General features: G+C 53.5%; 1 protein-coding gene across 3 annotated transcripts in view; it reads right to left on the bottom strand.

The window, feature by feature from the left end:
• The window catches only part of PPP2R2B (protein phosphatase 2 regulatory subunit Bbeta), a 101,787-nt gene that overhangs the window by 4,675 nt on the left and 71,421 nt on the right, over positions 1–25,691 (bottom strand). For all 3 annotated transcript variants that reach the window (XM_080400644.1, XM_080400643.1, XM_080400645.1), the window contains 5 exons: positions 22,237–22,334; positions 20,589–20,754; positions 18,373–18,485; positions 7,252–7,429; positions 5,486–5,650 (listed from right to left, as the gene is read on the bottom strand). In XM_080400644.1, the coding sequence (XP_080256770.1) occupies positions 5,486–5,650; positions 7,252–7,429; positions 18,373–18,485; positions 20,589–20,754; positions 22,237–22,334 (720 nt within the window). The remainder of the gene's footprint in view (positions 1–5,485; positions 5,651–7,251; positions 7,430–18,372; positions 18,486–20,588; positions 20,755–22,236; positions 22,335–25,691) is intronic.

Below are 25,691 nucleotides of genomic sequence, written 5' to 3'. Positions count from 1 at the left end.
GTTCCCAGGGTCAGGGTGGGAGCGTCAGCCCCAGCCCCCTGGGACAGCAAGGGCAGCACCCCTGCTGTGCCCAGGATTGTGCCCAGGGCGAGAAGGCAGGAGCCGAGCGTGGGATCCAGCTGTGCACAGCGGAGCCTGGCGCAGGACCCGCTCCCCTCTGCAGTCCGGGGTGCAGGAGCTGTCGACTGTTTAAAACGCAGAACATTTAACACGCACAAGTCTGGTACGGGCTAAATGCATTTTCCCTGTGCTGGTCTCCTTGCCTGCTGCACTATGGCTCTGATACTGCGACACAAAGCCCAGAGGTACCAAACGCAGAGAACAATCGTTCAAGTGGCACTGCTGAAGACGACCCCCCCAAGCTGCTGCCTCTGCAGCCGCCCTGCACCCGAGCACCCCCTGCCCAGAGGGACCCTCTCAGGGCAGCTTCAAAGAAAATGGGTTTTTTCACTCATCCATAAATTTAACCGCTCAACAATAAATTTAACCCCAATTCAAGCCCTGTCTTTTCTTTCTCAGTCCTCATTTAAACTCTAATCATGACAACTAGCAAGTCAGAATGGAAAACCAAAAGCTGCACTGGGCCATCACCAAGCTTGGGCTGGGCTGTGACTGCCACTCAGGTCCCCTCTGCGCTCGGTGTCACCCCCTCAGCTCAGCCCCAACACCTGCCCTGTCAGAAGTGAATGATCTGCTGGGTGGAAACTCTGATTCCAGATGAAGACAGGAGAGCGCTGCAAAGACAAAGAGGTTTCCCACTTTGCTAAATGAGCTCAGGGTGACACAAGAGGCTTGTTCTTCACCCCCCTGGTGATTTTGCACAACTGACTAGTTAATTCTTAGTCTGAGGTCTTGCCAGGCCTGTTACTGCGTGCAGCAGGACATGGTCAGCTCCTGCGAGGGGTTGGAGGAAGGAGATGGTGAGTTTCTAGGGGCGACACTACCTGCCCAGCTCTGCTGCAGCTGGAACCTGGGACACAGAGCTCAGCCCAGCTCAGCCCAGCTCGCCCTGCAGCTTCCCAGCGCTGCGCACAACTGGCTTTCTCTACACACAGAGTTTTCTAACAGGGAATCAGATCTCCATACTCTACTTATAGAACCTTTTTCCTCTATAAAAGGCTTACCTGAAAAAATAGGTAAAGAGAACGTGCCGTCACCAGGAACACGGGAGCAAAGGTGTTTTGCTGGAGCCTGGTGTGGCTTTGCAGAGCTGGCATCTTTAGTTTCATCCCCGCCAGTGCCAATGGCATGTGGCAGCCCATGGATCCGTGTCCCTCCCTCTGAGCTGACAAAGGTGATTCCAGGGGTGAGACCAGGCCTCTCCCAGCCTTTAGAGGACACCTGCTCACCAAGCAGCAGGGTCACCAACCAGCAAGGCCAGACCATCGCCCGTGGGACACGGGCATCTCAAGTCAGGGCAGGCAGCTGCTGAAGGAACAGTGCCACAGCACATGGCAGGCAGCAGCAGCCCTAGGCATCACCCCAAACCCACACCCCTAGGTGGGAGAAGTTAATTTCCTCCAGATGTGGCTATTTTAACCCTTCACTCTCCCTTCTTTGGAAAGACACAGCTAGCAGAGCCCAGCTCTACACTCTCTCCTCCTCCTCCTCTCCCCACTCCTTCGTGCACCCCGAGTCTCAGGTCACACCAGATGACTGGTGGCATTAACTGACCTGTCAGGTAAAAGGACTTTGGATCCATCAGTCCAAGTTCTGTCTGAGCAGGCAACTCCCATGTAGCAGTTACTCCCTGACAAGCTTTTGAGGTGTTACTGGTGGCCACCAGCAAGCACACCATGGGTTTAACTGGCGGCTGTGTTTCAGGACAGGTCCACATTACCTCTGTTAACAAAACAAACCTCCTATGGCAGCGCACCTGCACACGCCATCTCTGCCAGCTCCTGGTTCGCCTGCTTGCTCCCTCGCCCACCCCGCATGGTGCCCACCCTTGGGCAGCACCCGTGGGTCAAGGAGCAGGGTGATGCTGGCCCAGGGGCCACGTGCCACTCACATGTGCAAGATGGCCCATCTGGCCTGTGCACTAAAAGCGGTGGAGCCACCAAGTGCATAAGCCCCGGGCAGGGCAGCTGACCCCTCTGGATTGCAGCTGAGGCTCCAGTTAATCTGGTAATAAATGGCCCCGTGGAAAGCTGGAAGCACAGCAGAGCAGCACTCACATGGGCAAATACATTAACCCTCTGCTGCTTCTCTTGCTTCCAATAAAAAGATGAAACTCCACCAACAGTTCACCTATGCAGAAAATAAATCATGAACACCACTGAGGAAGACCTAAGCCAGCACAAGCAGAACAGAGCTTTGCTTTATATCAGAAAAATCAACTCTGCAATCCGCCCCCAGCCCAGCGGCGCAGGAGCCTCGCCACCACGGGCTAAGGAGCAGAAATTACGCGTCTGGTGCCAATTTCCCCCCGAACGCGAGTGATTTGCCTTTCTGCCTCATTCTTCCTATCTGTAGCAAGGCAACAGAACATGTTCCTCTTCCTCACAGATGAGGTACCGATGCTTTTGGCAGGGTGCTCCAAGCACCAGCCCAGGCGCTGGCAGGACGGGGGCAAGCTGCTGTCCTGCGGGGTGGCTGGACCCTGCTGTCCCCAGCCCCAGCTGGCACCGTCCCCATGGCCACTGGGCAGCAGGACCACAGCCACGAGATGCCCAGGCCCTCGCCGGTGCCGGCGCTGGCAGCAGCAAGGGCTCTGCCAGCACTGGGGTCCCAGCACACAGGCAGAGGGTCTGAGCCACAGCACTGGGCTGGGCAGGGCAGGGGCTCACAGGAGCTATTTTTGCTTCGCAGCTGAAGGCTTTTGTGTGGCTTTGCTCCTTCTGCAGAAGCAGATCTGGGCTGCTGAGCTCATGGAAAGGATTTCTGAACACTAATTCTCTGTTACACAACAAACCTATTTTTCTCCGACACGGACCAGGAGCTGCTCTCCTGGTGCCAGCCCCCTTTGCCTGCCCTCCTTCCCCAGCAGCCTCCCGGGGGGGATGCGGACCCTGAGATGGCCGAGAAGGGCTGCACAGCCCATGGCATGATCCTGCTCCTCGCAGGGAAAGCAGCAGCGATGCAGAGTCTGGCTGGGGCTTGCCCAAAAGGCAGCAGCGCCTGCCCAAATAGAAGGGGTGGGGGTGGGGGGTGGCTTGTATTAGAAACAATCTGCATTAGCGGAGGGTCAAATCTGCATGCTGTCGGTTACCTGATCAAAGCAGCTTTGTGTGCTTCTGATTTCTAACCAAAGCTGAAACTGTTTTCGGCAAAGAATATGTTTGGTAGTGGTGCTGTAGGCCGCCAGCAGTGAAAAGACCAGAAGGTAAAGGTCCCCTCTGGGGAACAGGCTGTGCTCTGAGCCTTTTGGTTCAGGGGTTCAGTAGGGACAATCACAGGTGGCTCCTTAAAAAAAAAAAGGGGAAAGCCCAATGCCTTTTGCTATGGGGAAATAACTGCAGTAACCCCCAGCGGGGTTTTTTCCTCACTTTCCCAATGTTTTTCAAACAGGATGATTTTTGCTGGCATTACCAGCCACTCCGGGAATCCTGATCTCCCCTCTGGCTTCTCGTGGGGCTTCAGACAACACACGCGATTTCTTTGTGCATGGTGTGCCCAGGCAGGCATCCCCTTGAGGACCACCAACCCTCAGCGCGGCAGCACGCCGGCCCTCCAGCCCTCTGCAGCCCTGTGGGGCAGGCACCTCTGTGTGGCAGCTGATGCTCTTAGGAAGCTACACGGCTGGGGGTGACACATACAACGTCACAGATCGCAGGATCCTCAAATAAAATGGGCAAACCAAATTTAATAAGAGAAGCACATAAGTAAAAGCTGGCCGCCAGCAGCAAACTGCATCTATCTAAATAAACATGACTGGGATGTGCAGTGCCATCTTCTGCATTTTTATTAAATATTGACGGTTATTAAATGTCTCCGTTGGAGGATTTGCCTCCGAAAGCCAATGTTGCTTTTCATTTTGAACTTTGATGAACTGTCTCAATTTTGACTTACACATCTGCTGAACTGCAACTGACTGAGGCTGATGCTTCTGAGGGAGGGAAATCAATAAGGAAATGCCACAGGAGAGGTCAAACCAAGCTGGGATTCACCGCTGGCCAGTGTGCTGGCTGAGGGCTGGAGGGACGCAGCAGCACCTAAACAAAGGGAAAAGCCAGCGGGATGCTTCTGCTGCTGAAGTGTCAGGAAAATGAATTTTGTTTGCTCCTTAATTGTATTCTGATTCTCAGCTGGGAGCTGTCACTGTGGGACTGCAAGACATGGTCAGGAAATGTAAGAGAAAAGTGTATTTTGCTCAGGATTTGGGAAAAACGCCTGTTGGTATTTCTGAATCTCCAGCCAGCAATGCAAGCTGCCCTCTCCACCCACTGTACTCCAGCTTAAAAACAGGTATCAGACCACGACCGCAGCTTGAAAGCCCAGAAGCATTAGGTGGTGTGTGATTCCCTGTCGCCTCTAGGAAAGCTATGCCTGACACACACCCGGGTGCTCTCTGGAGGTAGATTATGAGCACGGGACTCCAATATGTTGCACCAGGTTTGTGCATCTTGTTCTCATAACATGATCACACTTAGAATACCAAAAATCTCCTTCATTTCCCACAAGAAATTGCCATTTTCTGATGAAAATTCAAACAAGAACAGGAGACACAGGGGTTCAGCTGTCCAGTCACACTGGCCCTTGTTTCTGCCCTATTTCGCTGCCTTTCAGGCAGATACTAAACCCATTCAGGTCTGTCCCACATTTGCATCTTACTTACAGTGCTGCACTCAGCACAGAGCTGCCTTCCAGGGACTGCTAGGGCACAAGGAACAGCAGCAGGCATTTGCCAGCACACCCATAAGTGCTGTAGGTATTTGTGCCACTATTTTACCAAGCAGTTGCTGATAAAGATGATTTTTCCCAGTAACAACCTCCTGACATGTACAGGCTGGGCAGGAGCTCAGCTGCCTCAGCAGCACCTCACTCATCGCATCAGCCTGGTGAGGACCAAGGACCAGGTCCCTACCTGACCAGCTCACTCCAGATTCTGAGGGGGCTCTTCTGCACATCCTGACCCCTGCGGCAACCACAGCTGACAACAGGACATGGGGCTGTTCAGACAAACAGCCTGAAGAAACACAGCACTCCCTGCCTTCTGGCACTAACAGCTCTTAGCGGCTGTGCGCCAGCATCCAGTGACCCCTCAGATCCGCTACTGCTGAAACATTGCTGGGGGGTTTAACATGCTCCCACAAAGGGCAGGGGGCTGGGACACGGGGGAAGATGCTCCTTTTGGGGCTGGGCAGGGCTGGGGGCAGGTGGCCATGGGAGCACCCAGGGGCAGGCAGGACCACAGCCTGGCACATCCGCAGGAGGTGGAAGGGCAGACCTGAGCCCAGGTGCGTCTCCGCACTCCCTTTTTTGGGCTCTTTTCACCCAAAGGGGACCCCGACGCAGCCATCGTGATGGCAGGGGCTGTACTCACACTTGGCGTGGCGGTCGCAGAGGGCGGAGGTGCGCATGTCACACAGGCGGATGGTGCCTTTGCTGCTGCTGTAGACGAAGGTGTTGCAGTGGTGCGGGTGGAACTCGGCGGCCGTGATCACCTCCGTCAGCTCCTCCATGTTGGCTGGCTTGATGTCCACAATGTCTGGCAGGGCGAGTCAAGGAGCCCCAGGTAGCCTGGGCTAGACCCCGCTCCTCCTGGGGGGTCCCCTCTCGCTGCCCCTCCAGCTGATGCTTCTGGGCACCTGGGCTTCCCCTTGCCCTGTGCAAACCAGGTGCTCCCGGGGGAGCAGCACCACCCTGGGGCAGAACCGCAGTGCCCAGCTGGCCCTATACCGTGCAGGGGAAGCCAGCATCCATCACGTTTGCTGTGCAGCTGGGGACCACAGCTCCGGCACCACAGCCCAGAGCCCCTCTGCGTGCCACAAGACCCGACTCTGACCATTCACCCCATGCCACAGTAAACATCTCGTATGGCAGTGCCGGGGCATGGTGAGTAACTGCACCAAAATCAACAGGGGCAAAAAATCCCAGAGCACAATGACCAACAGAAAACTACCACAGCCCAGGAGTGGCTGCCCAGGTACACATAATTTCAAAAATATTTCATGTGCTTGAGGTCACTGAAATGCTGGGTTGAAAACTGCCCGGTGGTGATGTTTCTCCATTAATTCTTAGCAAGCATTTTGGGCGCTGCACTTGCACCTTGGCCAGTCTCCCCCAGGCCATCTAAACTCCCTGAGGTTTTACCCAAATTTAGCACTCCTCATCTTCCTCCCTGAAACCCAGCACATGTTGCAGCCCTGCTCAAACATACCCACTTTGAGCTCCCACCAGCCTGTGACTGCTGAAATTCTCTCCAGCTGCCTAAATCTAGCACATGCCCTGAGGATTTTTCAGTAGGAAATACTATATAAATATCACCAATGATTAGTGCCCCGTTATTATTTCTGATGCGGCTGTTACAAGGGTGACTGGCACAACCTCATTTGTACAGCTGTGACTGGCAGCCTGTCACCCTGCTGCAGGGTATGACGGAGACTGCACCATTAATATTTCTTCTCTCCGTCTTCCCCAAGGCATCTGTCTTCTCCATCACCTGTGGACACCCGCCCCCTCCCACCCGCCCCATGCAGACCCTACAGGCAGAATTCAAAAACGCATCACCCGCACCAGGCGGCAGCAGTCGCGACGGTGCCAGCTGAGCCCTGCGCGGCACAGGAGGCGGCTCAGTGTGATGCTGGAACATGCCTGCGCAGACAGCCCGGTGCCCCGCCGGTGGCACGGGCAGAGACAAGAGGGAGGTGCCTTGGTAATGACACCTGGGGACTGGGGATTTCAGACGTTCTGCAGTCAGGTGCACAGCGGGCAGCTATTCTGTACCCCTGAGCCCCTGCCAGCCTCTGCCGCAGGGTGAAGCTCCTGTACCAAGGAACCGATGGGGGTGCAGGCATGGGGCCAGGCGAGATGCTGCAGTACTTGCTTGGTCAGCATCACGGCAGACATGGGCACAGCTCTGCTGCTCCCCACAGAGCCGGACCCCACAGGTCCCCCCTCCGCCGCTCTCCTTCGGCAGGGACCCGTCTCCCCTGTCCAGTTTTCTCATTCTCTCACTGACACTTGCTCATGTCTGGGCTCCCTGGGCTTTCGCACCCCACTTGCCAGCCGAGGCACCCCCCTCACTGCTGCTCTTGGCCAGGCTGGGACCGTCCCAGGATCTGCTGGGCAGTGTGCACCAAAGGATACTAAAACTTTGATTTGTGATTTCAAAGTTCCACAGGTTTATCCTCAGGTCATCCGCTGACATGTAGGTCTCGTAGTCGCTGTTGACAGAGATGGAGTTGATGTGGTAGGTATGGGCATTGGCAAATACCCGCCGGGGGGTGGCCTCCACCATCAGGTCCATGGGCCGCAGCACGGGTACCTGCAGGAGGGGAAGCACAGCGTGAGCACAGTGTCAGCTCCCAGGGACACGGTCTGGACGTCCCACCCGACCCCTGCCAGCACCCGGCATGGGGGGATCCTCCACAGCCACAGCAGGTGCCTGCAGAGCACTGGCTGCTGGTGCTCCATCCCACCCACCTCTCCACACACCCCCACCAAGGAAACCTAACGCTTTTCTAAGTGTATGAACAGAAGGACAAGCAAACTCAAGCACCTTCTACTTTTGAAAGAGGCACCCGTATGGTTAGACTGCAGTGAGAGCCCAGTAAACCAGGCTTGGATCTCTGCTGCAGCAACCATTTCTGCTTTTGAAAAAAAAAACAAGAAAGCCACTTCTGCCTTGTTTTGTCACTGTTAGCCAGAATCGGAAATTCCTGGAGCATTTCAAACAGAAATGTATTTCTTGAGAGAGCCAGGTCAGCACCGATTTTTCTTTTTTGCCTTTGCTTCAGATCAGAGTGACAGAGGCAAGAGATGAGAAGAGACAGGGAAAGGGAATGTGCAGGGCAGAGACAGATGGAGGGACTAGAAATGGAGCTACACACATTTGCCTTTAGATTAATAAGCATAACTCATGTAAACATTGGGGGATGGAGAAATGCGGTAAGAATAGTGTATGCAAGGAGCAGTGTAAGTAATAACTTCAGACATAATGCTCTCAAGGCAACTTAATACTCTAGAAAGGTGTCACTCTGTGCTCCCGTTTGCCAGCAAGCTACTCCCTCAAGCTACTTCATTACTGTGTATATTATCTGTGTGCTGCCCAAAGAGATTTCCCATGGCTGCAGAGGTGGGGACGGGAGTGTGACAGCCAGCTCGAGTGACACTAGAGCACAGGGACTGCCAGCTCAGAGCCTGAGCTTAATGTGACGAGCCTGCCTGCTAATTCAGCCTGACACAGGCAATGATGCATCGTTTGCTGCTGAAGGACCTTGCTCAGCCATCTGGGGATGGAGGCTCGCGTTTTGCTCAGGGATTACATGGACCGGGCTGTCATTCAGACCGTCGGAAACATGACGGTTGTCCAAAGGGAAAGGGATCAACGGTTACACCCGGCCTCACCGGGCACAAGAATAAGTACAGGAAAGGCTTTGGCAGAGGATTTCACTTGGCGAGATGATGCTGTGTGGCCTGACCACAGCTTGCGGTCCGACCCCAGGCCAGCCCCCGTCCCTGGCAGCAGCCCAGCAGCGTGCACTGCAGTGCGAAGCAGCCAGGGCGAGCTGGGTCTGCCGGAACAGCGTGGCCAGCTGCAGCTCCAGCGCCGTTCCCTACCCCAGCCTCATACAGCAGCTACTCACAATCACAGAGCTAAAATAAACTCTTCAGCCATGAAAAACCTCCACATGCTACTTCAGAGCCAAATTCTGGGGAGTGTTGTACACCTGGAACTTGGTCCATCACCAGGTAAAACCCCGCAAGGGGAGCAAACCTGGTCATCCGTGAGTATTTTGTTAAGGCAGGACTTTTTATCTATTGCAGTGGCAAGAATCTGCACTGAAATATGGAAAACAGCAAGTGCCCATGCCCCTTCTCACCACGTGCCGTGAGCTTCTGCTTAAGGGTATCAACGATAAGTACTTAAACCTGAAAGCGCCAACATTTTGAGGCAGGAGCAGCCAGGGATGCGCTGGGAGCACACACCGGCTTCGGGATCTTGTCCCACAACAGTAGAATTCCCAGGGTGAAAGGCAACCCCCGACTCGGGACAGCCAAGGGGAGAGCTGCTGGGTGCAGGCTGGGTGCCTGTCTGGGTTTGATCTCTTCTCCACTTAAGTCTGGCCTGAAGCCAGCTGGAAGCGCAGCCACCATGCGGGAGCCTGAGGCGCATCCCTGCGACAGCTCAACCTTGTGCCAGCACTGGCACGGAAACCCCCGGCAGAGGAGATCCTCCAAACCCCTCTCCCCGTTCATCCCGCTCGCCACCACAGGACTGCTCTCGGCTGCACCTTCCCTAGTGCGCTGCCTGCCCCAGCAGCGTCCCTCCCGTGCCGTGGGGTCTGTCCCAGTGGCCCACAGGCACCCATGCTGCAGTGCTGCATTGCTGCTTAACATACAATAAAGGAAAAGACTGAGTGGTCCGAGGGAGGACCCCACAGGCTGCCCTGGTGCTGCAGCCACGGGGTCCCCAGCCCAGCTGGGCGGGCAGGGGGCTGCTCGGGGTGGTCAGTGACGGCGAAGAGAAAGCGCCCAACAAATGGGGCAACGTGACAGAAATTGAAACTTGGTTTGGTTTTTTTTTTCCTTTTGAAGCATGCAGAGTCCAAGCTGGTGTCTGCCTAAACCACCCGGCTCCCACTAGCATTGCCATGGCAATCCTCAACAGCACAGAGCCCTCCTCAGCACATCCCGTCTTCAATTACGGAGCCAACCTGCAGGGCAGGCTCTGGTATTATATATACCCATTATTAAAGGGTAATTCAGTGTAACAAACCGCATCAAGTACATAGAGAGGCTGTCAAATAAAGTAAACCACTAATAAATTAAATTACTTTTCGTTTTCAGGAAGGGGGGGGGGAATGCCAGTCATTTTTCATTTAAAACAAAATATGTCTTAATTTTTCTCTCTGCCTCTAGCAGGCACCCCCTGCAAAAGAGCTGGTCCCACTCACTCAAAGTGCACACAACACTCGATTCCTCTCCTTGCCTGCAAAGGCTTCCCCTCTCCTGAGTTAACGAGGCACTAATCCTCCCTTGGGCTGTAAAATTCATGCTCTCCATGGTTGGGGGGCGGAGGGAGCCGGCGTGCCCTGGCCCCTTCCCACCGCCAGCGCCGCACATCCTCCTGCCACCCGCAGCTGCTGAGCAAAGGACCACGGCGCACGTAACGCCGTGTCCGTCATCGCTGTGCTTCACTACGTGCCCCATGTTCTCACCAGGTTTCCCCCATCACTGTCTATGTCCACTGTCATCAAATGCTCCCTGCTCCCAGGGGGAAGAACTTCACCTGGCAGAGCTTCTCCTCAGCATTTACGGTGCTGTGATGGATGTGGCCCAAAGAGATACAGAGATTTGGTGTTCCTCAGGACAACCTCCTCCCCTGCCCAGAGGTGGTCTGCGGCGTGCCGCGTTTTCAAAACACGAGTCAATATACAGGGGAAAATGCTTAATGCCTCAGCTCCTGGGATGGTGTGGTCACACAGCCTCTCGCAAGCCCAAGTCCAACGCATGCCAGCTCTGAGCTGCCCCAGGGGCCAGACCAGTGACATGAAGCCCCCAGCACAGCCCTGCAGCAAGATGGGACTCAACAACCTACAGGCAAGGCAAAAGCGCTGCTGGGAATCCTCCTCACGGGGCACGCGGGAGGACAAAAATTCCTCAAGGGTGTGAATATGAGAGGGCTGGCTCATGAAGGGCAAGCCCAGCATGGACAAGCAAAGCAGCAAGACCACCTCTGCCCCAGGAAGCTGCTGCAGCAGCCTGGCATCACCCTGGTGCGGGTCCCATGGAGTGCTCCTGCACAGCGGTCCCGGCCATGGGTGGTGGGAGTGAGGGCAACCACAGACATGTCAGCACTGGGACCATGCACCCATTTCTGTGTAACGGAGAACGAGGTTTTGCTCTCAGTTACCTCCATGGAAATCCTCTTGGCACAATAGAGCTCTACCGGACTTAGGCTGAGATCCAGACATGACCCTAAGTAGTAGCCATTAAAAAAAAATAAAATTAATAAATAATCCATTAAGATATCTATCTGGTTCCCACCTCATGAGGGGTCACCATGCCTCAGCACCACCTGCAGTGGAAGCTCTGCGATGACCTGCTGCGTGCAGCGGGACCGGCAGCAGCCCAGCGCAGCAGCTGTAATGCCTGCAGTGCCACCTGCGCCTAACTGCAACTCTGTGCACCAGCCCACAGGGCAGATCTTCCCTCTCTCCTTCGGCACGTACAGCAGGACAAACTGCCCTTTCTGGGGTAGCCCCCCACCGCCAGCCCACCCCCTGTGCTCCACACAAGCGCTGCCTGGGGTGCAGCTGCCTCCGCCACCTGGGCAGCAGGTAGGATTTGGCCAAGTGGGATTAGTCGCAGCCGAAGCTCAGATTAACCCCAGCCTTGCATTTGCAAGTAGGAAAATGTAATCCAGTTCCTGGCAAATCCGAGCGCAGAGCTAGCAGCTTGGGGATAAATCCAGCAAGGTTCCTCACCTGCTTCAGCTGCTGAGCTCCTCTGGATGTGCTCCCTGATGTTTCTTTCTTACCTACAAAAGGCATATTCTGTAACTGCCAGCCAGCGCTGCCTGCAGATCAATATTTTGCAGACAAAATGCGCATCAAACACCATTTTTGTGGTAGACTGGCAATTTCATGCTCTTCAGGATTTTGACTTACTGGACCTTCCCTGTGAAGTGTGGAAGGATAAACCCACTGTCTCATTACCAGTCCATGTAGCTGATAAAGCTTCTGGTTTCATCTCTTCTCCGTGGAGACGTCCCTCCCTGCTCAGCACTGTGCCAGCACTGGCTCCTCGGTCGGCAGCTCCTGAGCCTTTCTGCATACAGTGAAACACAGGCACAGACCTGCTGCCAGCTGAGCATCCACCTTCACGTGTGCAGGTCCAAAAGGGTCTGGGTCCCAGCTGGGGATCGGGAGGAGGGAAAAGACCACGGACACCAGGTCTGCAGGGAAGATGGTGCAGCCAGAACTGCAGTGCCAGAGCAGGAGCATGCGCTGCCCAGCAGACCTGCCCTCCAGAGCAGTGTCCAGCTTCCCAGTTTCCCAGTGGGGACTGAGACTCAGGAGCATCTGCTGGGCTGTGCTCGATCGGCACCGAGGTGCAGAGTTCAAAGCCTGAAGTCAGTCCATGTGGGCCAACCGTTCAGGCCACCGACACAAATACCCCTCCCAAAACCAGGGCCAGTTCACCAAGGGTTTCTACTGCAAGGAAACTGAGCACTGACTGCAAGTGGCGTTCCACACACAGCCCAAACCATCCCAGTTTTCCCATTCTTTGTGTATTTTTATACCATGATAGGATATTTATTGTTGCTTGTAACTGAGAATTCATCCTAGTTCACCTGTTACACTCCAGGATTACTTTCACCTAAATTCTGAAATAAGTTTGGGAAAACCTCAAAGAACTAACAGAATGTTTTTCTTAATCTAAGGTTAAAAATCGTAAACTCTCACACCAATCTCATTAGAACTGCATCCCTGTTAAGGATGTGATTGTTTGAAAAGATACTTTTAAACTTATTTCTCCTGCTGAAGAAGAGCCAGTGTCAGTAAAATCCCATCAAGCAGTTTTCCTACTTTTACCAAGAGGAGCATGCAGAACCACAGCAATGTTACCAAACACGCATTCAAAGCAATCCAAGCCCGTTTGATAATTCTGCCTGGCACGTTGTTTTTACAGTTTGTCTAGACACAGATACCAGCAGTGTAATAGCTGTGGAAAAAAAAAGAGATGAAAAAAAAATATCTGAAAGGTCAATTCTGGTCGTTGGCATTTCAAGGTGAGTTTACAAGTATTAAAAGGATGAATGAGTTTTCACCAGAAAAGAAAGAATTCAACTCATGACCTCAGAAAAACAAAAAAATGACAAAAGCAGCAGCAAAATGGGCTCCTTCGTTTCTTTTCAAGCATCTGCGGAATGAAGCAGGCAGAGGTGCAGGCAGCGCACACTGGTGGGTTGAGTGCTGCTGTGACACAGCCGTTACTTGCATGGTGGCTTCAGAGCCCTGCACACTGGCTGTGCCTCACTGCGAGACTGAGCCAAGCTCGTCTTCATTCAGGGCACTGCTTCAAGAGTGACAAAAATCAAGCACCTCCAAGCCAGGATACGCCACAGGTCCCCAGCATGTCCTGGACCAGCATGGTGGCTTCCCAGGGATGGCACCATGTGGCAGCGAGCCCAGTGCTGCCCAGCTCAGAGGGGCCAGGCTACCAAAGGGCAGTCAAGCATGCAAAGGGTACCCGTTGAGCAGCTTTAGAGCAATGTAAGCCACTAATGAAAAGGGGAAAATCCTTTTTTTAAAAAAAATTCTGTGGCAAAGGTTTGATGACGATCATTTGAAATTGATTAGTTCTGCCATGTGCATTTTACAGCCAAAAAAAGCCAAATGTTTCACATTACCTTGTCATTTAAATGATAATGCTTTGGAGAATGTATAAAAGGAAAAGACAGACAGATCTCTTTGCTGAGGTGGAAAACCAGCAGCACAGCTTCTCCAAAGCATTGTCCACCCCTTCCCCTCTCCCATCGCACAGCCCCGCTCCAGGGCTGCCCGTGGGGTGCCTGGGATGCAGAGGGAATACAGCACAACCTCCCCAGGGAACTGTGCCCAGGGGCCCAGAAATCTGAGTGCTTTGGCAAAGTGGGACATATGAAACAGAATTTATGATGGATTTTGCTGGAATTGAGAGTGAAGTGGCAGCTCTTAACCAAGAGCACGCTTTGCAACAGCTACAAACACCAAGAACCAGACACATCCACGCACCTGTGCATTGCACCCACATCGTGCTCGGCCTCGGAGGATCACTCCTCCCCCAGGGAGGTGTCCAGAGGAGACCACAGGACACCACTCTGCAGCACAGCAATCCCGAGTCCTTAATAACCTGGGTGAGACTTGACCCTGCTACCAGAGCAACTGGCCCCTGGGCTCCTGAGCACCAGCCCGTTTGCAGGGTGCTTCTTTACTTACCAGCATTTTAAAATGCTTGGGGCAGAGATCTGTGACCTCTGGGGCAGGGAAAGCTGTTACCAACTAGTATCTGAGCTCCCCTGGGTTCCCCTGGGACAGAGGAGGGGAGGCAGCAGCAGCCCCTCCTGGGAGCCCCCAGCCGGAGCCCCTGCCAGCCCTGGGGAGCCCTGGCTGCTCTCCCCACTGCCAGTGTGGCTCAGGAGCAGGGGACTTGGTGGACTAAGAAATCCCAGCCTGGTTTCAGAACACATAGTGGCCCGACACAAGAACACCCTTCAGTCACAGCCCCCCGGCACATCGGGGAGGCAGACAGCTGTCCCTGTGGTGCTCGGAGCTTGGGCAGTATGTGCCAAGGCAGCACGGGCAGCACAGCTGGCTGCTGCTGCTGCTCTTTAAACAAACGCAAAGATCAGCCCCTCTCTACAGTAAAGGGAGGCCTGGGAATGGTCTCTCCTGGCTGGTTGCCCCAGTTTTGCTCACCAGAGGCACAGAGAGCATCTTCCCACACATAGCACCCAAGTGCCCACAGCCACCACCTCCTGCAGTGGGGACGGTACCGGTGGGAGATGCACACCACTGTTTCACCACAGTCTGATTTGCACTGTGAGGGATCAAAGCAACCATGTTCTCTATTTAAAAAAAATTAAGCCCTGGATATTATTTGTGTTAATTATTTCCTGCACACATCCCACAGTGCAGGTGTGGCTGTACACCGAGCGGCATGGGAGAGCTTGCCAAGGCAGCTAAATGAGGCCACAGGGCTGTAGCCATTAGACTGGGGGCTAGCCAAACAAGCAGAGCTTTTTTAATGACAGCACAAGCCTTACTTTACAGCCTGAGCAGAGTTAAATATTCCTTTTGCACTATGCAGGTTAGAACTCCCTCAGAGAACAATGCTCATCAAGTACATTTAAAGCCTTAAGAGAAATGGGTGAGAGACAATTGCAGCAAGGTGGTTTTAAAACCCTTTTTCACTCGCCTGTGGTTGAAAATTAAACTGTGGATGGATGTGGCTTTACTCCAAAGCGCGAGCATCACAGGACAATTAAATGTCAAAGATATGCCAAGCTGCAGCAAAATGGTTACAGCTATGTAAATATCTGTCTAAGTAAAATCATCAAAACATTAGATCAAACCAGGGCTGGCGGAAGACTCCACAGTCTTCCATCCTCAGGGACAGCAGGCGCTGTGCTGGCAGACGCTAATAACCATAATACCAAGCGCTTACATCGTGCTTTACCTCTCCTCATTCCTGTGAAGCAGGAGCTGTACGCTCCCGTGGGGCTGCTTGCCAGGGAGCGGGGGGTCGCAGTGCCTGACCCCACAGCACAAGGGAGACACCCAAGTAGCAAACTCCCCCAGTCGTACGGCACCGCGCTGCTACCAGGAGTAAACAGACTGAAAGCAAAACGAAGGCAGAAACTTTGGGGGTAGACAACAAACAGCATCCACTTCTCTGGTATTTCAGTGTGACTTTCTACAGGGAAAAAAGATAAATATCACAATGCCCTCCTTCCCTGGGGTGAGCAGGGACAGGGCAGGTGGGTGCCCGGTGGGGTGGGCGGGCTGCCCCCACCCTGAACACGCACTGCCCAGGGCTGCACCCAGTACCGGCCACGCTGGCAGCATCTCTGCATCCCTGCCCCTCCTTGGCTACGCCCCACTGGGCACCAGCAGTGACAGATGGGCTGGATGGTGTGACTTCAGGCCGAGCACTTGCAAAAACACCCAGGTTGATTTTTGGCTCCACTTCCAACCCTGTGGTCGCCCATTCAGGCACCAGGAAGCGGTCAAATGCAATCAACTCATGCCAGCAATCAGTAGCAAAGCATGACAATTATTTATTTATTTTCATAACCACATCGCTCGTGCACCCCACTGAGGCATCATCACCCTCATCGCGGGCTCCAATCGATCCACAACCACATCCTGCCGGCACGGCAGGGGCAGGCGGTGGGGCGCAGAGGCAGGTCTGGGGTGGGAGCCTGAGCCACCAGCTCGGCACTGCTATGCCCCCCCTGTACCCACCCCTGGCAAACACACACAGGCTGTCCGCTCTTCCCCACCCCAGCCTCTGTAACACAGGGAAGAGAAGGAGGAGCAGCTAAATGATAGTGTTAAGCCCCCGGGCACACACAGCACTGCAAAGCCAACGTGAGCAGTGCTGTGGGCATCCCATGCAGGAGAGGACACAGTGCCACACAGCCAGGGCCACCTGCCATGCTCCTCATGGGCTCCCCTCACCCAGGCAAGGGGGGACCCACCAGCGGCTCTGGGCAGACGGGACTGCAGCTCACGTCCCTGCATGCTCCCCATGCCTGCTGTTGCACGTCTGACCAGCCAGCGGCCATGGCCGGTGGGATGGACGACAAGGCACCTACGGAGCTGACAGCCGGGTCAATCCAAAAGATAAAAAATCATTGTCAAAAAGTTAAAAATCTCCATTTCAAAATGTCAGAACTCAGTGTTCCCACAACAAAGCATTTTAGCAACTTTAAAACAGTTTCTGTTGGAAAAGAAATATGCCTCAACATTTATCCTGGACTCTTGAGTTGCTATAATTACTCCAGAAATTCAATGTTCCTAAAGAATACACTGGAAATAAAAAAAAATAAATCAATATTCAAACATTGCTCCCTTGAGAACGCTGACCTTGCATTTGCTGTGTTGCATGGTCTCCAGCAGCGTGCTGGGGTGCTCAGGACACCCCTGGCCACGGCACTGCCGCCGACAGCCACCTGCCACAGAGCTCGGCACAGGCACCAAGACAGCAATTTAGGCGAAATGGTGACCGGTGTTTCCTCAGTAAGCCCAGGGCTTTTCCAGCGCATTTAGCCAGAGAAGAAAGCACTAACTGGAATAACACCCCTTAACACTGCTGCCTTTTTAAAACCTGCCTCCCAGCCCTGCAGAGGGTCGGTAACCCCGGCTCCCACACCCAGATGCAGAGCAAACTCCTCCAACGGGCGGTCTAGTAACAGCGCAACAGGCTGGCAATGCTGCCTGAAACATAACAGCTGATACACATGCAATAAACTGTTTTCTTGCTCTGTAAAGAAAAATGCCTGCCAGCCACCAGGAGCAGCACAGCACGGGGATGAGAATTAACTACCTGTCTGGGGTCCTCAATGGCTTTGTCTGCAATGGAACTGGAAGCCATAAAAGTGAGCCAAGGGTAATCATAGCAACGATTATATATATATATATATAAATATAACCCCCCCAAGTACTCAAAATGCAAATTCTGACAGGATGTTAATAAATTACAAGCTGGTCTGGTCTGATTAACATCATGACAAAATTCCTGCATACTTGGCATTTCTAGGTCTATGGGTTATGGGTTAAACGAGTTAATGTCTGTTTCTGCTCTAACGTCATGTGGGGGGGAGCACAGCTTCTCCCCGTTGGCAGAGGGGCACCCCGCTCACTGCTGTAGCCCACACACCAGGGGTCTCCAGCGCTGCCTGCCCCCACTGCCAGAGCTCCCGGGGCCCAGGGTGGGCTCTGATTCAATTAAGGGGGCGTGCACTGCCTTGGGCCAGAGCTGACTCTTTATATGCAAATTAAAGATCATAAACAGCTATCCCAGGGCAGTGCTGGGGGAAGAACCAACCTGCTGGCACTGCCGGCCGGGTTCAGGCAGCTCCCAGGTGGCAGAGCCATGCCCAGCAGCCAGGCGCTGCTGTGCCCGCACACCCTGCCTTGCCAGGCTTCCCAGCGATGCTCGATGCTCCCGGGGCACAGGGGCGGCTGCTTTAATGGGGTCTGTGCATCCGGCCCCCTCGAAGTAAATGGAAAACATAGCCTTAGGTGTTTACATTCAATTTGGGAGGCTGGATTTAATCTCCTTAGGCTGGGAGGAAAACTCATTTAGAGAAAGTACTTCTGTTCCCAAAGCAGAAGTTGGGCGGTGGCGAATGCACTGAGAAGGGAGAGCGCATTAACTGCCTCCTCGCCGGGATGGGCACGGCATGCAGGGCCCTGCAGCAGCAGCCCTGTGGCACCGGGGTACCCAACATGAGACAAAACACGGTGCTTCGCAGCACACGTGCCCAGAGCTGGCACAGCCCCGCCACTGCTCCAGCGACAGCTCCCTCCTCCGCTCCTGCACCCACACACCCGACAAAGCACCGGCCTCCGACACAAGGAGCCCTCGGACACAGACCTACCGCGTCAGGACAGTGTTACCAGTACTGTGGCACGCAGGTGACACCGGCAGCGATTTTCACCCAAGACCCTGAAGAGAAAGGCTCCTCGACAGCCTTGGTCTCCCCACACTCACCCGTAGCATGGTGATCATGGAGGGGTCTCGGAGACGACCGTCCTCATCCTTGAGATTGTATCCCTCTGGCCTCTTGTCCCGCTCACTGACCTTCCATAGCTTCACAGTCTTATCTGGGGGCAGGAGAGAGGAGAGTGTTACAGCCGGCTGCCCCCCGAGCAGCCACCGCTGGACATGCCAAGGGCACAGTTGGTTCAGACCGGTGACCAGCCCACTGTGTGCCCGGCGTGGCTGCAGAGGTACCTGTCACTACAGCATCCCCAGAGCCCTGGTTCACCTGGTCCTGCTGGACAGCTCCTGGCATGTTTACTCCAGAGATAAGGAGACGGTTGAACAACAGAACAGAACTATTGGATTAATGGAGAAATAACAGGCGAAGTAATTTCCCAGGGCTCAGTGCCTCAGAGGTCATGCTCTGAATGTTGGCGTTCAATATATTGAGTGGTGGGGCTGAGTCACCCTCGAGGTGCTGGCACCAGGATGGGGCAGCTCAGGCAGTGCTGGGAGTGCTGGGGGGCTGAACCCACTGTCCCAGCACCACACACGGCTGCTCCTCCAACACGCACGTTGCACGCCTGTGCACACAGACACCCCCTTCCCCACGCCTGCACACCCGCTGAACAGCCAGCCAACAGCAGGCTCCACACAACACCTTTCCTCCCGCATTTCCGTATCTCATACGGCAGTTATCCAGGGGCCACCTGTTACTTTTCAAGAGTAATTTCCAAATTCCTTTAGCTTCGAGTAATGTGTTAAACACCAAGGATGCACCAGCTCTCCTAATTCTGTCCCCAATAGCTCTATTTCCCATCCTCTTCGAACACCGCCAGCCATCCCTGCTGACTGCCTTCCATGCTCCAGCCCCACGCTGCCCCTTTGGAAGGTGAGAGGAAGGATGGGACCCCCGAGGGTGGCTCTGGCTGGGTGTCACCCACCCACAGCTGTGGGGTGGCAGCCACAGCAGCACCCATGCCGGCAGCAGGCACTGGAGGCTGTGCACAGCTTTAAAGCCCATCAGACACAGGGTGCCACATGGTAACTAATTCTGCTTCCAGCGGAGTCCGCACAGAACTCCAGCGCACAGCAAGCTGAGCAGAGCCACAGGCAACCTGAGGTTCCAGCAAGCAACAGCACTGTGCGGCGGCAAAGCACGACTGGAGGCAACCGTGCCTGGAAGCTGCTCAGAGGAGGTAAAGTCTTAGAAGGGGCTGCAGGCAGCTCCACGCTGCCCCGCCACAGCTCCTGAGCCACAGAGCCACTGGGGAAGGAGCCCCAGAACATGTGGGTTTATTCTGAGTAATGGTGTTTTCTTTCCTCCCTCCTGGCAGAGACTATCAGTAGTTTATCATCACTTCCACCAGGTTTCATACACAACCGTATCATCCATCTTCATTTTCTCCTTTACACAGCAATTCCAATAGAGCACCATTAATTTTTTTATTAAGCCGGTTCACTTTAGGGGGGTTATATATATAATGTTAGTTTAACTGTAAGAACAAAAAGAAACAGCATAACACGGGAGTATTTCTAAAAGAATAATTTTGATAACCTGCTAGCATATGAAACATCATCCCAAATGGAAAGATAATATCCCTGTTAATCAAAATACTATTTAAAAACTCAATTAACAGAACATTATGCTCTATAATTAATCTTCATTGCATTTCAACGATTCTCCCCCCAAATAAGTTTAGTAAGTCTTTGAATTTTATTACAATGATCAATAGAGGCAATTCTATAACACAAAGTAAGTTGGTTATGAAAGATAATTAGACCCCTCCTTTTCCCCTGAAGTAATTAAGTCACATCCATCTTAAGGTCCCATTCATCCCAAGTAATATTCCTGGATCCTCCTGATATTTATCTGAACATAACATGGAACTGCTGAGCTGAACACAGCTGCAAATTGAAACAAACCAGCTGCGGTTTTTCTTTAAAAAAAAAAAAAAAAAGAAATTGTCAGCAGGGGGAGAAGACTCAGAACGGCTGCCCTGAAATAAGGACAAAACCTGGTGCACCGGCATCGCACTCCGCCAGACAGATTTGGACCTGTTCCTGCTCCCCCGTGACATCCCTGTCACACCAAAAGGAGTCTCCGTATTTTTGTTAGCATACGTTTTTCCCAAAGAAGCGCTACAGGGTGGGCCCCGCCTGGCTGCAGGGGGCCAGGGACCCGTGGTGGTGGGACAGCAGCTGCTGTGGCCGCAGCCACGTACCATTGGTGGAGAGCAGGAAATAGGCTGCGTTCTGCTGCGGGAGCCATCGTATCTTATTGATCTTCTCCTCTATCTCCAAACTCTTCAGGTAATCGAACTCCGGCTCGTGGCTCTGGAAGGTGCTGTAGACATTGTACTCTCCCCGGCGATGGGGCTGGTTTTTGCTCTGCAGGAAGGGGAGCGGAGAGGAGTTTAAGGCACAGAGAGCAGGGGAACATTTTCTGTTGACTCTTTCGTTCTCTAAGGTTTGTTAAGTGCCGGCGAGCGCCTGGTCGCGGTGACGCAGCGCAGGTCTGAAAGCCAAGGCTCGGCATCCCCGGGCATGGCAGTGCTGGTGTGCTCAGCAGGAATGGCGTGGGAACAGAGCCCACCACACCGTGCCAGCCACCCCTGGTGAACGGCTGGGACCAAGGATTGGCTCCTGCCAGGCACCCACACCAGCCCCAGAGGAGCTGCAGGCAGCACCCCGCCACCTGCACAGGATAAGCAGCATTTGCCCCGCAGGGGCACAAATACAAAGCAAGGACAACGCAGCCACGAAAAGGGCAGTGTCTCTGCAAGAACTGATGCTGCGTGCCATGGCTCAGCGCTCAGACCTGTCAGGGACCCTGGACCTGCAAATCCCACGCAGTGAACCACCCAGTACCAGGCTCTGAGTGGGGCTGAAGTAATTAAATGAAAACTATCATGGAGATGGAACTTCCCACATACAAACAAAGCGTTTGGGTCAGTAAAGCCCTGCTTGTCCCCTGGAGCACAGCACTGCTCCAAAGCAGGAGCTGAACAGAATACACCTGGTGCAATGCTAAGAAGCTTAACGTTCAGGAAAAGCAGTAGAATAATAAAATGAGAGGAAAATAAGAAATGAAATAGTGCTAGAAAGGTTGATGAAGCATCTATGCCTGTAACCTTTAACCGTTTGGTTCTCTCCAGCGTATACAGAAATAATTTCGAGGCTATAACATTGAGAAAAGATTAAAAACTTCATCAGACCATGACATTTTTCATAGCCAGGCCTGACTCATCCCTTCCACCATCGGCAAACACACCCACAGGGGAGGATGGCTCCCACCCGCTCAGACCATGCGATGCTGTGCGTGCCGTGCCAGACCAGCTATGTGGGATGGCTTTGGGAAGGGCAGGGAATCTCCTGGGTGGTGGGGTCCTGCGCAGCCCCCCGGCCGTGCTGGTGCAGGCGGCTGTGCTGGAGGCTGAGCGCTCACCACAGCTGCAGGAGGCTGGGCAGACCGTGACTCAGGGTTTCAACAAGGAGTTTGTTCAAATTTCCTGGGACAAAGTGTTTCAGAAGGGAAACACAATTGTTTCATCCGGATATTTTGGCGGTGTGAGAGGTTTTTGGGGGGTGGCCAGATGGACACCTGCAGCACGCTCAAATGCACCGGTCTGATCCCAGTTACACCCGGCTGCAGGGAGCTGCAACCAGAGCAAAAGAATGCAGGAAATGCAACGTGGTTTTGGAGGGCGTTTTACAAGCTGAAATCTGGTCCTGCTTATGCTAATAGTTGCTTTTCAGTTTGGAGTCTGCCAGGAGGGACCTGAGGTTAGGAGTGACACAGACAGATTAGGAAACAGCAGGAAGCTTCTCTTAAAAGGATAAAATGGGCATTTTGTATTCACTGGCACTTACCTCCTGCTCACGTTGAAATATTACAACACGGCCCCCCTTGTCCCCTGTTGCTAGTAATTCTCCAGTGTGGTTGAATTCTACTGTAGAGATGATGTCAGCTGGAAAGAAGAAGACAAAGACAATTTAAGTTAACTGCAGACTGGCTTTCACAGGCCTCTAGAAAGCACCGTTCCCTGTACAGCTACGTGCCTTGTCAGCGCTTCGTCTCCTGTGGGATCTCCACAAATCTCCGTTTTTCTATTGTCTATAATAATAATGGCCACAGCATTCTGGAATTCTGCTGCTATGGACCTGCTCAGCCCCCCTGCTCTCCTGCCCAGGTCTGCGCCCCAGCAGCCCAGTTGAGGGATATTTCCATCCCCATGCTGTGCTTGTGTCCAACACAGCCTGGGGACTGCTGCTGGCAGTGGGGCATGGCACGGTACCGCATGGCACACTCCTCTCATGCCTTGGGGCGCTGCCCCACCACTTTGGGTGATGTGATCGATTCCTGGGACCCAGGGAGAGCTCAGCGCTACCTGGCACACCAGCACCTTGCCCCAGCAGCCAGACAAGGGGTTGGCTTCACTCCTGCCCAGCTCTTCTGCTTCATCGCTCCCCTCCGACGCATGGGGAGGCAGTTTGCCTTCAGCCTTGGAGGAGAGGGAGCAGACGGATGAAGACACCTTTGTGTTCTTCACCTGAACTCACCAGGCAGAGCAGCCTGGGCAACCACATCAACTCTGCCCTCCCATTGTCTATCAAGGTAAATTAAAGTGCCACCTTTCAGCCCTCTGTGGCCCCAAAAGCCACTGTGCTTGCACCGCTCCCCTGCCCCACAAACCGAAGTGCTGTCACCAGGAGGTGAAAGCCCTGAGCAGGGACTGCTGCTCAGCTGCAGTAACTAGAGAATCAAGGAAACACTCATGGACCTGTAACTTGTAAACGCGTTAATCTGCAGTGTTTACCCTTGAGGCAAAGCAAGCAGGAGAGCTGCTAATGATTGGATTTATTTGGCCTATTTTTAGGAGAATGTCAGAGGTTAATTCCATGGCAATTACTGCCCAACTGGTGTTCACCCACTGCCTGGAGTGCAGCTCTCCGCCGGCACAAAGCTGGGGAAGGGGAAGAAGGAACACAGCCTCGGAGACCCAGTGCTGGGTGCAAGATTGATTTTGCAATGAATGGCACTTAGCTATGATAACAGTCGGCTTGTTCCTGCCACAACGGCTGACAGCATTTGCATTTTTTCCCCTCTCCTCTCTGCAGTCCACCAGTACCAAGCACTGTGCAGCCCACGGCTGCAGCCTCCGGGGCTCTGGGCAGGGGCAGACCCCCTGTGCCGGTTGTGGCTGCAAGCATCAGCTGAGCACATGGGCCACAACCCTCGGAGCCCTCCGAGCACCGCGATGACTCCTCCTGCTCATTAGCTCTGTTGTCATGTGCCAGCAGAGAAAGCATCAGAATCACGTAACCTGAATTCTTCCTTCCCCCTCCTATGATTTGTATCTGCCTCAGATACACACTAGAAAGTTACCACCACAGTTAGAAAAGACAGAATTCAGAGAACAGCACATGCTTCCGCAGCTGCTGGGAACGCTTCTGGCGGTCTGTCTTCCAGGATGCCAGACAAGCCAGCATCCACTGAACACATGCCCCGTGCCGCTCCAGGGCATCCCAGAGACCCTTCCACAGCCATGGGCTCCCCCAAAACAACACCCCGCCACCCCGAGATGGTGTCTCAGCTGCGTGAGGGGCTCCAGACCTGGGGCTTAGGACAGCCACCCGCAGCAGACAGCGCAGGTGGCTGCAGGCAGGTGAGTGATGAACTCTGGGCTGCTCCTATTAAAGTTCATGTATCTTCCCTGCATTGTCCCACCACTCCAGCATGAAGCACATCTGTAGTGCCCCATGCATGCATTCTGAAGCTCATCTTCACGCATATATAACCCTTGGCTCATGTTAACAAATTTAGGGAGACAATCTCACCGCAGACAGAGCTGGCAATGCAGAAGCAAAACCCAAGAGGCTAACGGTAACACCCCAGTCTGGCCAAGGAAGTGGAAAGGTGGGGGTGCCGGGGGCCGGACTGGCCTGCCCTGATCTGGAAAGCCTAAGGCAAAGCACCTTATTCCCTCGCATGGAACCCTTCTGCCTCAGACTGCCTCTGCAGGCAGCAAAGCCTGCCAGAAAGGTTTTAACCATCTGCTATGAACATTAATAAAATGGCTGAAAAGCGATGCAGAAGGGCCAAGCTCTGCTCTGGCTTTCACCAGTGAAGAGCCAGGCTGACTGTGGCAGAGCTGGCTGCGGCATGGGGCACAGACCGTGCCTGCTAGGGATTCCTGTCTACTGGGATCAGTTCCTGAACGGATCTTGAACTTCTTCGGATTACCTGTTCCTCCTCTCTTGGCTGGGTTTGAACTATTGGTTAAATATTGTTCCCATTTAGCAACTGGGAAAACATGTTGTGGGAGGTTGTCAGGTCTGGGGTTTTTCTGTTTTGCCTTAGGCGACGTCATCTACGCATACTTCTTGTGTCTGTTCCTGCACACTCTTTAAACGCTCTTTTAACGGACCACCAGCCTGCTGACAGGTTTGCATCAGATACTGTGATGCACAGCCCCTGACCTCTAGATCACCATTCTGCATCCAATAGGGACCGGGGGCAGCCAGGTGCCATCCCTGGTGTGCCCCAGACTTCCCTCCGGCGCTTCCCTCCACGCAGCTCCTGAGCCCAGCCGCAACACACAGCCAGGGCACTTGGTTTTGGCAGAATGAAAAACGAGATCAACAACCTGCTCCCACAGTACAGGCACGTTTTTGATGCTGCTGTTAAACCAGCACCTACTATGAAAAACAAAACTCTCTCATACCCACCCGGTTCTTTAACCTTGGATTTGATTGACCGATGAGCCAGAATGGCAAGGACCCACAAAGCTCTTTGCATGAGGGAAACCTTCGCAAAGAGGCTGCGCTGAAGCTAGAACTTCAGAAATTAAATTAGCAAAACATCAGTGAACAAATCATCCACATGACACAGCTGTCTTCCCTACAATCACCATATTCAGCAAATGCCTCCCAAAGGGCTGGACAGGTATTCCTAAATACCAGTTAAAGGTCGGCAAGGAACCTAGGCACGGCAGATCCCCCCCCGTGCTGCTGCGAGCCTGCCACACTCGCTACAGCACTTGAGGATCCTGCAGAATCAGAAACCAATTTGCAATTTCAAGGAAAGGACATTGGGTCTAACAAATACAAGAAAAAAAACTTATATCCCTGAAAAGTTAAGCCAAAACCCAGCTCCCATTCTCACAGGTAACTGCATCCTCAGCTGCAGACAGATGCCACAGCCAAAACCGAACATGCTCAAGCACTAAGAAACTTTGTGTTTGGAACCAAATCAGGCTCAGCAGCTTGAGCTAAGCCCCAGTTCAAGCAGAGCTTTTCATCCCTGTAGCAGATGACCTCCACTC

This window comes from Falco punctatus (genome assembly GCF_963210335.1).
Source record: "Falco punctatus genome assembly, chromosome: 8".
In the NCBI taxonomy this organism is placed as follows: Eukaryota; Metazoa; Chordata; class Aves; order Falconiformes; family Falconidae; genus Falco; species Falco punctatus.
The sequence above is the reverse complement of the archived record's forward strand: the minus strand, read 5'-3'. Positions and strand labels throughout refer to the sequence as shown.